This window comes from Anticarsia gemmatalis, chromosome 21 (genome assembly GCF_050436995.1).
Source record: "Anticarsia gemmatalis isolate Benzon Research Colony breed Stoneville strain chromosome 21, ilAntGemm2 primary, whole genome shotgun sequence".
Classification (NCBI taxonomy): Eukaryota; Metazoa; Arthropoda; class Insecta; order Lepidoptera; family Erebidae; genus Anticarsia; species Anticarsia gemmatalis.
The window spans coordinates 6,950,108-6,966,264 of NC_134765.1; the positions used below are offsets into that span (position 1 = coordinate 6,950,108).

General features: G+C 33.3%; 1 protein-coding gene across 3 annotated transcripts; it reads right to left on the minus strand.

The window, feature by feature from the left end:
- Positions 1-3,228: 3,228 nt before the first annotated feature.
- Positions 3,229-15,323, minus strand: LOC142982173 (uncharacterized). Of its 3 annotated transcripts, none has more exons than XM_076128558.1 (6): positions 15,134-15,323; positions 12,236-12,317; positions 8,939-9,025; positions 6,310-6,558; positions 4,676-4,817; positions 3,229-4,425 (listed from the first exon to the last, which is right to left on the minus strand). In XM_076128558.1, exons 2-6 carry the CDS (start codon positions 12,308-12,310, stop codon positions 4,205-4,207), a joined length of 774 nt encoding a protein of 257 aa, XP_075984673.1. In that variant the 5' UTR covers positions 12,311-12,317; positions 15,134-15,323; the 3' UTR covers positions 3,229-4,204. The 3 variants fall into 3 exon arrangements, with proteins under 3 accessions (XP_075984673.1, XP_075984672.1, XP_075984675.1); XM_076128557.1 differs by lacking the exon at positions 15,134-15,323 and adding an exon at positions 12,768-13,077; XM_076128560.1 differs by lacking the exon at positions 15,134-15,323 and adding an exon at positions 12,722-12,775.
- Between the last annotated feature and the right edge of the window lie 834 nt (positions 15,324-16,157).

A 16,157-nucleotide genomic window follows, 5' to 3' on the forward strand; every position in this document is an offset into this window, starting at 1 on the left:
ATCAATTTTCCAAAATGTTTAACTCAACACAACCTTTGCTACACTCCAACCGAAAAAACAGGACTTACAAATCCGAAACCATTTTAAACTTATTACGCCCAATTATCCTTTAAACATGAAATTCAAAGCCCAATTATCTTTAAAATAAAGTTTTATCTCTAAACTTAGTTTTACAGTATCGAAAACCATAAAATTAAACCGAAGGACCTTTCGAAGCATTTCGTTGTCGTTACGCGAGTGAGGTACAGTGAGTACGTTTTAAGACTCTGTTTATTTTCCCACCACGTAACGGAGATCCGACCGTATTACGGGAGTGTTAAATCCCATGGATTTCATGGTTTTAGTACCGTATTTTGATTTTAATGTTGCTTTTAGTGTCGACTTTACCTTTTACATTTTCAAAGTTTCGGGTATGCTGTTTTCGTTTTAAAGCATAATGGAACATAAACTGTACTAAGTATTACACAACCGTTTTTGAATTAATTTAACTTAAACGTTTACTACACAAATACTACATTATTATCAAGGTATATGATTAATTTTTAATATAGACGATTTCGTACTACTATCAATAATTAAGTTATAAGCTACTTAAAAAAATGTCTAACGTCTTATCAATGCTCCTAGCGTATTCACCAAGAACCATTGTAACTCATTTGTTCCTAATAATTTCAAATATCAGGCTTTCACTATGCGATTGTCCCAAGTAAAGAAAATCGATCCTTATATTAATAGACGTTATTATATCCCTCATCAAACGATAAAATTATCCACGTAAAAAAATACTTTTAAAAACATAAATCAACAAAAATCTATAAATTTACGGTCGATCATTTGAACATGCAACAAATTTAATTTAATTGTAAACACGACATGACAAAATAAAGTTAAAATTAACACAATAATGTTACAATTATGCTAAAAACATGGGACATATTTTACGCGTGATCGTAATTCGGGATCATAATACGTTTATGTTGGTGATCATTCCCTAGGTAGTATTATACTAATTAATACGATAGTTTTATTCGGAAATAACTGTTAAGTGCATGTATTTTTGCTCTGGTTGTATAAGTTCTGATTTTTTTAACAAGGTTTGTTCAAGGTTTTAACTTAAGATCCGTTTGTCTGTCTATTTTAACACGTCGCTGTATTCCGTATTAAACTGTCGTAGCGTTTTTACAGTTTTTATTTCTCTACGTCTCGGCAAAGTTTTGAATGCGAATGATTTTTGTCTTGTCATTAAATGTGACATAGCACGGACTATCTCTTTAGACAAAATATAAAGCGATTGAAATTTAAAAAACTACGAGTTTTAATACAAATAAGTGATCTTCTGTGTATTAAAATATCAATGATCTTTAATCAGGTGTCTTTATCCGATATAATACTGCTACGGCTTGACATTCATCGGGCAACAAACTCCAGTCAATTACTAAGAATATCTCACAGAAAAACTCGCAGGTGCAATGCACCTACACTGCCTATAAAGCCTTTTACTACACGGATTATATTACCTACAGCTGAAACTAACGGTAGGCTAGATCTATATCAAATATTTTCCATCACTATTTTTTGTAGCGCAGGCTCGATGGGCGCGAAATTGACTGACGCGTCCGAAAGAGGTCATTGTACCGAGATCGGTTGACTGCACTGTGCAGTTTTGTAATAACACTTAATACATTGCGCTGTTTAATCGGACGTTTACTTGTTGATGCTGAAGAAATAAATATAAATAAATAAATAAATATTATTGGACAACTCACACACGGTCATTTGATTCCAAACTAAGCAGAGCTTGTACTATGGTAACCAAATAACTGATAAACATACTTATATACTTCTAAATACATACTTATATAGATACATTAACATCCAGGCTCAGAACAAATACTCGTGCTCATCACACAAAGATTTCTCCCGGGTGGGATTCGAACCCACCACACGCGGCGCTACGGTTGTTGCGGCGAGGTGACCGCTTAAACCACTGCGCCAAACGTGCAGTTGTGATGTGCAGTTAAATACAGTAATGATGAGGGTTGTTGATTGATAAACGTTTTAGGATATTTTTTTTCTATTTATGTTGTTAAATCATTCACCATAGCTACATATTTCATCAATTATATTTATTTCAGCTGTTCAAACCTAGCGGAATAATCAAAAAATATATTCAGATTTCGAAACCGTGACCTTGTAATTCGAGACTATTAGATGCACCGCCTAGATAGATTTTCATATTTCTACATCAATAATTTTATGAATAGAAAATAAATCTTAAGTGATTTTAACAGAGAAATTGCTATCAATACCTACTATCGTACCAATATTACCTTCATCTAACAGAATGTAGTAAATACCACTTCTCTAAATCTCAGAAACAAACGGCTCTAATCACATTAAACCGAGCAGTCAGTTCCAAACTTCTAATTTTATTTACACATTAATACCTGTAAAATTGGTAGCCTTCCAAGTTCTATGCCAAGTAAGCGAAACCGTTGGATTAAATAATATGCACTTAGAATGTGCTGCGTTTTCATATTGTCGTGAGATATTATTGTACCGCCGCTTTTTGGCACAATTTTAGTGCAAATAACATTGCTGAATTTGGCTTTTGAAAATAGGGAACAGGGTAATGAAATGTACTTGAAATTGCATAAATACGTCACCATACAAGACTGATCTATTCATGAATGGTATAGTTAGTAGTCCACTTAGTGTCAAAGACATTAACACCACTGAAAAACCTTTATTTATATGAACATCAGTTGAATTTTTATATACTCATCTACACCACTAAGCAATCGCCCATCTAAGACTTTATCGTGTCTAAAGTTGCTTAACCTTGTTATAGTTAGTGATCGCTGAACGCACTAGCTATAAGATTAATTGATGAAAAATCAATTTTGAAAGTTGATTCAATTTGTGAACAATCATTCAGTCAGTTGCAGTCTTATCTCGATCCCCAACGCGTTCGAAACTGACCATGAGTTTCACTTCTTGCGTCATTTTTGTTTATGGCCAATTCTTTAAAAACAACATTAATATACAATACGATGCAAAAGGACTCAAGTGATCATCCATTATTTACATTTACAAGCAGACTGAATAACAAGGTGACTGGTGCAACGTGAACAAAAAACGCATACAAAATCTAATTATACATGTTTACGTTATTCCCCGAGTAGCATTATCATCTAAGGAAAAGTTACATTAATGGAAAACACAGTATACTTATAATACCATTTATTGAATCAATCAAAATATCCACTTGCTTTCACGTTTAGTGTAGAACATAATATTGATATCACACGATACATAACATTGAAATTCGGATTATCACGGAGATCTGAAGATCTGAATAGCAAATCAAATCAATTGCTTATACATTCTAAAACTTATTTTAAAAGGAATACATTTCACTACCTCTAGAGATAAAATATCCAAGGAAAAAATACTGATACCAGTTTAAGTGATTTGAAACCGGTATTCGACGTCACATAACCAGTATTAATCGGTTCATTCCAGATCAGACTGAACAGAGTGACGTTAGTTCACGTTCAATTAAACGGCAAGTTGCTTCACTGTGAGTCACTCAGACAGTTTATGCGCAAAATTCGATTTCATCGAACATAATAATTGTAGTAAAAGTCTAATACTTCAAATAAAAACATACTCTATAATAATATCTTGTTGTTTTAGAGGAAAATAGCAAAGTATATTTTTTTCCAGCAAGAAATTACCCTTACAAATTATATTCTAAATAGTATTATTAATAATACCCACGAAATTAAAACAACATAAAGAATAATAAATAGTCAATGAAAAATATGACTGCCAATATAAAAGTTGCCTTCCATTTAGAGAGGGCCATCAATAAAAAACTTTACGAAAGCCCATTTTTACTCTCACCACTTCCTAGTTTCCAAAGCCTAAAAATTATAATTTGAACATGATAATGATAGATTAACGTTCGAATTATTAATATTCCAGCCGAATATTTGAAAACTGTGATAAATTTAACAATTACACAAAGAACCTAAGATTTTGATACAATCGTTGGATTTCAGCTGGAATTTTCGTTGTACTTATCCTAATTCACACTAATAGTAAATGTGCGTTTAGACATACAAATATTCTTTCAGCCTTGCAGGACAATAAATACATTTATACTAATGAAAATTATTTAGCAGATCTTTGAATGGAATCAGGACTTGACGATGGGTTCCTCTGGTCCTTCTTTGGGCTTCTTTTCTTCGTCCACGATGACTACTTCATCCTTTGGTTCATAGAGGGGGGGTCGGACAGGGCCGTTGATCAGGCACTCGATGTACGAAGGTGGCTTCTCCACGTTCAAGTTTGCTGCTCTCTCCATCTTTAGGAATGTTGTGTATTTTTGAACGAACACCAGGAAGATGATTGCGATCACTGGAAAAAAGAAACAGTCGTTAGGATTTTAATAAACCACCAAACATAAACTTTCAAATTAACTAAGATGTTTGGTATATTACGATAGTTCCCTATTTAGATGTAACGCGATTTTCATTTTAAGATGGCTATCGGCAACTACAACAAGTTATCGTAAAATTTTGCATGAAAATCTGATGAGTGAGTCTAGCGGACGCTGTAGAAACCAAATTTTACCAACTTAGTAATAAGAATTTATTAAAATACTTACAAATATCGGTCAATTTGAGGAACCAAACGGTCTCCACGGTGTACACGTCATAGAAGAAGGGCTGGTAGCCGAAGTACATGGCTTGCATCACCAGCTTCACTACCGACAGGCTGAAGAACATCCGCATTGGCTCCGGGTTTTTCTGAAATAATTATACGAATAAGTAGGTACTAGGTGTAAAAGAACCTAAGGAAGTTATTGCGTATCTCAGTGGATAATGGAGAATGTTAACAAATTTGGATTATTAGCTCTCCATATTCTCTGTTAAAAATAAAAAATACTAGTGAAAGAATTACTTTGATACGTCAATTAGTTTCCGATTTATAAGTAAAACAAGTTGTAACCGCGCGAGTCGGTGTGACGTCATTGTACACTACGCTAAGTCTGGCTCACATAGTCTTTTTTAATAATATTTACTATTATTACACTTTAAATGTAATAAGCAGACGAAAACACAACAAAATACTGCATAAGCTATTACATCTACGGCTGGAGACTTGATATTAAGCGGGACGCGGCCCGCGCGGCATGGTGTATTATGACGTCACGCTGTTAGCGGGACTCGATATTTTTTGAAACTTTGAATGCGTGTAAAATCAAAACTACTTGGTATTTTTGACTAAAACAAAAACTAGTTTTCATGTACATGTACAGGCTTTACTGAGTCAAAATTTCAAGCGATTTGGCATACCTAGTAACATTCTCCATTATTTAAAAGCCACTATGCTGTACATTGCTGTCTTCTTTGGATAATAGTATATAACACGTTACATCAAAGCAGCAATGTATTGTATAGTGGCTATCAATTTGCCGTATACTATTTGTCAACTGAGATACATGATAAGCCCGCTGGTCAAGGTTGCAAAGAACGGATGCATGCGGGCGGTTCAAGATCAGAACACAGTTTACCAACAGTAGTTTAGGGCAGCCTGCTATTGGAAAAAAACAGTCTTCATCGGTAATGAGATAAGTACTTACTACTTACTCCAAGCGCATTACTACTACTTTACTTACCTTTTACAAGCGCACTTAAAACATTTTTATTAAGACGTGGGATATGAGCAGCATTGTCTGAAGAGAATTTCTCTTTTCCAAAATTAGCTTTACTAGTTTTAATCGGGTTAAATAGACAGGAATAGATAATGCATCGAGTTCATAATCCATTACCGAACTTGAGAATTTCAAGTGGATTGGACGTTCTAGTTTAGTCCAGCATACATTTTAATGACAGACACTAGGTACATATAAGTCAATGAAAATAAAAAAACTCCGCATTATGATATACATATATTCGTGATGATAAACGTTTAAATAATCATACTACAAAAGCGAAAGCAACTATGTCACGCTTTCATGGTTCAACGGTAGAAAAGATTTCAATAGAAATGTCCACACGAGTAGAAAACGCAAGTTCTATATAAACTAGCTATATAAAAAACTGCCTCTGTAGAGCAGTGGTTTAGGGTTCGAATCTCACACGAAACAATCATTTGGGCGATCCACAAATAATTGTTTCGGGTCTGGTTGTACTTTGTGTCCGTTGTTTACATGTTTGTAAAAATCCCCGCGACACAAGAGCAATTCGGCAGTTGTCTTTTTAAAAACAAACAAAAAAAAACAAAATAATTAATTACCTTGTGAACAGCACCGACGTAAGAAATAACGATTCTTAGCCAAATGAGGTTGATCATGAAGTTGAGGACATCAATCAGGTAGATGTGGAGCATCCCAGGGTAGCACCTCGGTTCAGAGATGACCGACATCTGTTCCACATAGATGTGGTTCTGGTTGCGGAACACCCGAGGGTAGGGGTAGAAGCCATGGGTGCCGAGGTTCAGGACGATGAGTAACGGCTCCAACCATGGGGTCGAAATGGCTTGCAACTGTAAGAGAATGTGTTTAGTTAGATATTTGAAGAATTCAAGAAGACTATGACAGACATTTTAAATTGTTATTAAATAGATTGGTTGTATGAGATAGATAATATATTCGTGCTCAGAGAGTTTTAAAATGTATGGTGTTGATTTGTCATTTTGCAAATCAAATTTAAACGAAGGTACCATTTTAATCTGTAAATTGTTCGGACTTATTTTGAAAATGTTCAACAGTAAATAAATAAGAGCCTTCCTTTTCGGCATTTATGCTTAAGCGTTGGTAAGTATATTGAGCAGTGATAGCCGAGTAGTATAAGTTGACACCTCCCACGAAAGTGGTCGCAGGTTCGAACCCGAGGCAACGCACCAATGACTTTTCGAAGTTATGTGTGTATTAGAAATAATTATCACATGCTCCAACGGTGAAGGAAAACATCGTGAGGAAACCTTGCATGCCTAAAAATTTGTTTAAAACATTTATTGAGGGCATGCAAAGTCCCCAACCCGCACTTGGCCAGCGTGGTGGACTCAAGGCCTAACCCTTCCCTCATAACGGGAGGAGATCCTTGCCCAGCAGTGGGACATTAATGGGTTAAATTTATTATTTATAGGTATATTATAGAGGAATGTCTATTTGTCAGCGTTGTAGTAGTTTTAAACAATACCTAATCGAGGTCATGAAATGAATTTATTAAGTTTATAAGAAAGGAAGTTCAGTATAATTTAGCTAATGGATTATCAATAAAGTATACAAATTACAAACCTACACGTGTTCATTGTGGTTTAAGTATTCATGCGAAATTCTCAGTAATATTTACTTATTTATTGGGCTTTTATGAGGAAAACCAGAGGATAATTAAGTATTTAAGTTATACCGAAAATTTTGTGTTGCAAGTGGACAAATGTTTTTAAATAATCACATAATTTCCATTGAGGTATATAATAGTTTTCCTTCGATTAAGGAATCTTTAATCTTTCTTTCCTACCAAATTTCAACTTTCTACGCTCAGTAGTTTTGGTTGTGCGTTGTCTATCAGTAAGGCAGTCACTTTGTAAAGAAAACGTTCTCTATAATTTGATGACAGTTGTCAGTTATCGATAGTCTTTCTTACTTATACTTTCACAACTGCAAATAAATTGTATACCTAATATTTCATATACCGACATTTTTCTGCCCATCGTCATCACGTAACAATAGTTCTCATTAGCCGGAATCAATGGCCTGTTTTTGTTCGCAAGACAGCGCGTGTCCAACCGATGCCACCTCATTATATTACAACCTTGAGATTCTTCATCATTACACTATACTTTTATTTACAGGTTTAAACTTTATTTGTGTATAGATTTTTTTTCCTATAGAATATTTTTTAGTTTTTTGGTATCTTCTTTCCGTCATAGAAGAAGACGGAGTTTTTTGTATGTATGTTTGAATATCTCTGATTGCCTCTATGAATCGTAAAAGCAATCCTGCTAATCTTGGGCTCGATTTCCCGGTCAAGCAGAAATTAATCTTTCAAATTTCTATTAGAATTTCCTAAGTAATAATCCTACTAATGTTATAAACGAGAAAGTTTGTAAGTACGAAAAAACTGCGAGACGGATTTTAATGAAATTAAACATAGGATACATTGGCCTTAAACCCAGGGAAATATAGTTGTGTATAATGTTTACGATTCAATATTTATTATAACAACATGAATCTTGCGATGTGCTCGCTATGGCAATAACCTCGCCACCAATTAAGTTATGAAAATACCACTTTATAGTAGTACTTGTAGTAACCAAGAAGAAACCCATAGAAGATTACAATTACCCATAAAGATTTATTAGTACTTTTTCAGTCTGTGTTTGGTTTTTCCAGTTCATTAGTGAGTAATTAGCTGAAACCGTAGTTTCCTGATGTTTATTAGTATTGTTTAGGGAAAGTGACAACTTGGGTTTTCTTGATTTTATTTATGCAGTGTCAACTTGGATGTAAGCAATTAATAGAAGAATTTATTAGAAGCAGCACAATAACAATAACAAATAGCATTAAAATCACGAAATAAATGTTCTATACGTAATAATAGATTTCTAGAAAAGTCTATATAAAAGTATATTACTTAGAAACCTGTAACAAATCTTCGAAATTTCTGGCCTTAATTTTGAAAATATAAAACGCACCGACCGAAATCGAAAACCTCCTCATACTGGACATCGCTTAAAATTATTGCTCATTTTCACATCTCATACTGAGCAGTTACCAGTACTTTCATTTCAAGATACTTTAACCCTAAAAGGCATACAGTTTCCTTTTGTCACAACCACAATAGGTTTCTTAGAAGTATTTCATGAATGCGAACGTAGACACAACACTTATTATTATTAGCAACAAGATCAAATAACTTACGCTCTCATTGTTCACGTCGCACTGGAAGCCTTTGGTTACAATGGCCACTGTCAACAGGTGACAGACCACATCCACCACGCTTGACACCTGTAAAAAAATACATAATATTATAACTATTCAGACATTATAACAAAATTGTGGGACGAAAATCTTTTGGTGGGACGAAAAACATTGTTGATGGGACGAATTTGATGCTTCGTGGAACGATTTTTTTATTTGTGTTTCGTATAATGTCACGCTAATAAAATTATAATTGAATTTGTAATTGATTACAGAAATCAATAATGGAAGTGAGTCATTTGGAATGTTACGTGTTTTTTATTTATTCTAGACGTTTTTTCAACACGATCCTTTACAATTTTACTTCTTTTACTTCTTTTTGACTTTTAAAATGTATTGAACAATTTAGTACCTATGGCACCCTTTAGGGGCGCTGATCAGGTTTTTATAGAAAATTTGTCGATAACTAGCCGGCTGTCGGTAGCCGAAAGTCGTAGAAAACGCCCCGGGTATTACTAAGAACTTTGCTCTAACATTTCAAGTCTCTCTTAGAAACTGACCTATTAAAACATGAATAATTGATATTAATTATTTTAATTTGCTATATCAACCGAAGCGACCTTGCGGCCAGTCGTTTATATCATATATCACATACACAAACAGTTAAATGTTGATGTGACAATGTTGCATAAAGCTTTCGTAAGCAAATACATACATCCGGCCTTTATTGATACTAATGTAAACAAGAATTCTTTCTTAAGTATATATTTATTTAAAAGATTCTGATGAGTATTAAATGGTTCTACGATATTGGTAAGGGCATCAATATGAACTAACAAAACGCCTAGATATAAATATCTACCGGTAAAAGAATAGATTTGTGTCTGTCTTAAGAATTTGTTGAAAAAAATCTTGGTACATAAAATTGTCTCATGAACGACGGTTTGAATCCCAAATTTAATCATTTTGTTCCTCATTTAAGCTTGATTGAGAAACAGGTATCCGGGTTCAGTATAAATATTAATAGGGTATTTGCCAATGCATTTTGGTTGCAGTGGCCCCAGGGGAGCCCCCAGTGAAGCCCTCAGTCAGGTTCATTACGAGAAATGGAAATTTTCAGATACAAATGAATCATTTAATGGCGGATAAACCAAGTTTAAAATTCAGACATTTTTAATTTAGTGACGTAGATAGCATTGATTTATTCAGTGCATTCATTGAACTGAGTCGAGATATCGTGTATCGTATAAAAAAGAATGCTTCTGATGTTTTTTGCAAATTAATCTCAATTAATTTTATTTTCGATATTCGTGATCTGAAATGAATGGGAGATATTGTAGGAATAAAATATTATATATAATCGAAAACCGGATCTTACTGTTTGATAACCTGGAGGGAAAAGTTATTTAAATTATTAAAATACTCAGTTCCAATGTTATTAATACAGAATAATTTTTGAAACATAAATATCAATATTTGTCCGCATATTATGATTTAAATAAAACCAGACAAACATAACTAATTCAAACAACAGTCATTGATAACCGTAGTCAAGTTTTGACAAGCAAACACGTAATCAAAAACCGTATTAGTACCAGTATCTCGCTCCGGCGATTAGTCTAATGCATTCGATTGGGTCTCTGCATCATTACTGACGAATTTGGTGGACCAATCGGTTGGCTAATAGCTACGATTATACACTCGATCAAATGGGTCGATTGCTCTCTATCGAATACAATTCGAGGGTTTTGAATAGAAATGTTTAAAGCATCTTGAAAAGGTGATCTAGGATTTATTTGCAATAAATTTGACTCTAGTGTTAACATGAACGTATTTTTAGTTCTGCATAGGGCAAGTCTTATTGATATTTAGTTAAGCGCTTATTAAGTTTTTGGACTATATCAAGGATATAAGTAACAAATAAATGTTGAGGGGCTGTCGCGAAAAGTCCAAAATCTTGCATAATTGGCTTCGTGTTAAATTTACAAATAAATTTATTTAGCTACATAATGTCTCGTCGTACACATCCTGTTATATATATTTTCAGATGAGTAAAGTTTTAGTCGTGAAAATAAATACTTGTTATAAACAAATATTCGAGACGACTTAAATCCCAAACAACTTGCGAATCAAACGAATTATGCGTTATAAATCTATCATTCTAAATCACAATATAAGAATCTTTAGCAGGGCTGACGTTGATGGCCGGTTGCAGTACATCATATAGACAATAGAGTGTTTATAATGGACAATACTCAAGCAACTGTTCTCACGGTACTAATAAACATTTATGTTGTTGTAAAGTATTCAAGCCGGGCTCGATAACACAACCGTCATTTGTTTCATAAGTGATTTTCATCGTTTCAGTAAACTTACACGAGTTATGTGCCAGGCTTTAGAGAAACAGAAATGTATGATATAAATACATACGCACATACAAGCTTTTTTCCGTAGGGTATGGCCAAGAACGCTACTTGCTACATACGTCCTTTACAGAAATGTGTATTGTTTAAAGTCACGCTTCTGCTTTCTTTGCGATAGAGCATTGCATTATCTATTGTCTAAACAGCTGGAGTTACCAACTTAAGTTTGTTGCATTTAAACTCTTACCAACAATTCTGTGCAATTTATTGACAAAATGTCACGAATGTCATGAATCACATAATATTAATTCATACAATAAGGATTTTGTGAAAATTACTTAATTATTAATCCAAATACTTCCACTATTTGCCGATTGACGTCAATCTAGCCTGCTTTTATTTTAACTTAATTTGCAAAAAGAACAAAATGATTTGTATGTCACAGTTCAGCGAACGTTAATAAGAACGTCATCAAAACTTGTGCACGTAAGCTGTTACGACATTCGCGAAGTATTTGCTTATTCGCTTTTTGATAGTTACCGAAACATATATAACTCCCGGCTTCTGAGTACATGTAGCGGTAGTTTATCTATTCAATAGCGTTTTTTTATGAGTTAAAACGTTTGAATAGATCTACCGCTAAATGTACCTCAGAAACTGGGTAAGTCCTGTTATTACCAAACAAGGATTTATCAATGGACTTAAATCGACGTGTTTCATCTCTATCATATGGAATTTTACACTTTCTGCACATAATTTACGATAAACTTTACTTTTGTATGAGAGGGAATTATTTTTTAGAACAGAAATAAATCCTGTCCACAGGCAGGATTTTCTTGGTGTAAAAAAAATACTTAGGTAAGTAAAGTACTACAAGATCAGATGATGTGTCAGTGTGTTCTTGGTATTTAAGAGTTATCAATATAGAACTTACCAGATGCATGTATCCGATAGCGTAGCATATTGGTCTCAGGCGAATTCCACAACAACGACTTTCTTTAGGTATCATGGTGGCGCTAGAAACAAAAGAAATAATCTTTATTAAAACGTAATATTGAGCACTAAATTTTATATATTTAAGTAGCTAATGAAAAATTATCCAGTACTTTGGTGTATATCTAAATAGCTAGTTAATTTGTTACGCTAAATAAAAAAGGTTTGTATTTCAAAAGATTCTTTACTCGTTTCAATTTATGTCATTGTTTTGTCAGCGAACGTTTCAATATCATTACAATTTAACGGTCGTTTTTTACAAAATTTGTTTAATATTTATTAACCATTTCTTAGTCATCAATCACGTGGCAAATAACAATAAATATTTAAACACCTAACGGCCAATGATCAGTGTTCAAAATTCGTTCAAATATAAAATTGCTTGCTTTTCTAAAATTATAATCTTTGCAATTGTATGCAAACTAACCTAATTTATAAGCAATTAATAGCTTAAATAACGAATTAACACCAACTCGGAGTTTCTTGCAGGTATCGGCTTGTAAAATTGAGGTCGTATCCAGATTGATTGCATTATAACACAAAATTTTAGAATATCCGTGGATCATTGGTCAACTATATCACCATGCCGGTTCACTAGCACGTATAGGATCGTAGGATCGATTCTCACACGGAATAAAAATGCAATTTGTAATTTCGGGTCTTATTGTACTTAATGTCCGTTATATTATGTTTACATCACTTGGCACAAAAATAAACACTTTGTGGTAATATCTTTAACTTCACTAAAATTAAATAAATATAAATTGTAAAGCTAAAATTAATGTCAAAAGACTGACTAACGAAATAGTACTGGCTTAAGTAGTATATCCAAGGCATTATTTATACGGTAAAGTGCGTAAGTTTACGTCATAATGAATAAGATACCGCCTTTCCTCATCGGTTTTCCTTGTACAGGATTTGAATGAATCATTGCGATATTTTACGTCCAAATGGAGGTAAATGCGTTGGTGAAGTACGTTTGGAACGGTTCATTGACGCTCTTTAAGCTGTAGTAATTATTTATTTGTGTTAAAACGTTTATTATTGTTTTACTAGGAAAGGTCTTACGTCACGAAGACGGGTAAATCTTAAGTTCAATATTATATGGGATGCGTTTACGCAGACGTAATTGTGCGAAGAAACCATTAGTGTATAGAACAAAAGTTAGTTTTAGTATAATGATTTATTGAGTGTCATTTGTACATAATACGGTAATGTACTATATTTTATGATACCAAGTAGTTTTTTTTTTTTTTTTTTTTGATGAACATGACTGAACGTATTTTAATGCGGTTTTGACCAATACTAAAGATACTAAAACAATCTTTGTGATTCACTAATGACGAGGATGGTTTTAGTGTCTAACTCATTAAGATTTTTGTGTTATTTATATTAGCCAAAATTGTTACCACATGGCGAAAAGTTTATACCACTGCCACTGGGTTTTGTTTTCGGGTAAAACATGTTCGCTAGTTATTGTATAAACCAATAGAAACTGTTTTCATGGCTGCTGCAGCGCGTATTGTCTGCTGTCAAACTAGCGAGTATCGAAAATTTGACGTTTTATTAATATTCTAAAAAAATGGTTCTTACAGCACCTGCTAGAGGCGCTGATCAGATTTTCATACATCATTTGTCGATAGCTAGCTGGCAGCTGTGTATTCGATAGTTAATAGTAGTAGGGAATCGAGAAATAGAATAGATACCTACAGTGAATTTTGTTCAATGTGATCATGTGTTTAATGAATAGTTAAAGAATACAGAATAAAAGTGATGGAACAATACATCAAAACTTTATTTTCCTTAAAACATAGTTCTACTAAACAAATAAATAATGGGGTCACGACTCTCGTGATTCAGAGAATTCGTTCATCATTCGGTAAAGTTAAGTCATTATTATATTGTAAATAGTTTTACCTATTAGGTTTTAGTGAAGAATACAATGATTTAGTAACTAAGTAAGAAATTTCTAACATTTGCTTAGTTACTGATTTAAATCTAGGTGGTTAGAGACAATTTGGAACAAATAATCATATTAACGTGCAACTTTATTATGATAAAATTGCAAAATAACTTAGTTATGTTACAGCTATAACCTACTACTTACTACATTTTTGAGCTTCAGTCTGTATAATCCTGACTGAAACTGAAAATCTTTCTACACGAACAAAGTTGCGAGTAAAACCCATGACTAACACTAATCCACCTTATGTATTTACAAATCTTTAGTTATAACTAGTTATTTATAATTCAGTATATACAAACGCTAAATATTTGCAAACTTAAAGTGTCCTAATCCTATTCTAGCTTATCAGTCATGGAGTGTTGAACACCATTTCAAAAATAAAAACAAACTGATAAGGATAACCATTAGACATTCCAATACTAACAGCAAAAAATCGTTCCACTTTAATAAGTAAACACATTTTAGAACTAACGAATAAAGTACCAAAACGAACTTTTTTTCTTTCCAGAATAGGTAGGTATATTATTATTAAACCTGACTTTAATATAAAATTAAATCACAAATGTTGTTTCACATATTTATTATTGGGTTTAGTAACTTCTAATTTGAAATTACAACATACCTAGTTACCGTCACGCTATTATCAAACATTAATTAACAATAGCACATTATCACAAAGTCCATTACAAACGACCACTATAATGTCCTCTGTTATTAAAACAGAAACCGAAAACTCACTGTATGAGAAATCGCCTTCGAAACACGTGATGCAGAATACCCATTAAAAACTATAACACAGCGAAAACTAGCTAAAACTTGAATAAAAATTATTCTACGTAAATTTTAACTAAAGTAACCGGTAAAACGACTTACCTGATATGTAATGTTATAATCAAACTCACAAAAATATAACTAAAATCAACAGAATGGAATAAAACACAGCAAAAATACGTTTTCTAGTTCATTAACGGAGGAACTCGCGGCGATCACTGCGTAGTTGCGCGGGCGCTGACAGTTGCAGCGATGCGTGCGTGTGTGTGCGTCAGCGTACGGCGCGCGTCTGTGTGCACCTTCCTGGAAAGGCCCCGGTGTATATGAAACATATTCCCACTACAACAAGGAAATTAAAAGTCGATACGTTTCTGTTAACTTGCTGGCTATCTAAAGAATGAATGTTTATATTTTGATTCAAGCAAGCGATGTAAGTTGAAGTGTGCGAGTGAAGTTTTGTCACGCTGAGTGGTAAACATCTTTACTTAATTGGAAAGTGCACCGATTCTAATTGAAACGTACAGTCCAATGTTTGATCAAATGTTGGTAGTGTTTTGTCTCTCTCTGGTGCAAACTTGATATTGGAGGCTGGAGTTTTACGATTGACATAATGTTTGTTATTATTGATATTGCATGTGAGTCATTTTAAGAGTCTGCGAGTCTGAGAGAGGTATATTATTATTTTAATTGAACGCATTTTTTTCTCGATCGGATTGCACGATTAATAGTTTAATATATAAGGATTATTACGTTATAAATGTTGTTCGTACATCGATTACGAAATTATATGATGTACAGATCTGCAAATTGCTATGTTACAAGCCGGATATAATTTTAATTAGGACTAAAATATGCTTAATAATGCTTGTATTTTTTACTAAACGATTATTCTAATTATAGTCTTAGATTATTTTACAAGTATTAAAGCTAAGATAACGTGGGTTTTTCGCTATAATAGGGAATTATTTTTTTATCGAAATATAGATTGTTTTTTAGTGGGTGAAGGTGAATTTTATCAGTATTATAAAACGATGCTACGTAGGTAAAGAAGATGGGAAACACCCAGAGTTAATCAGCGTATTTTACACTTTCTGTGTTTTTCTAATATTTTCATTTGATTAGTAGT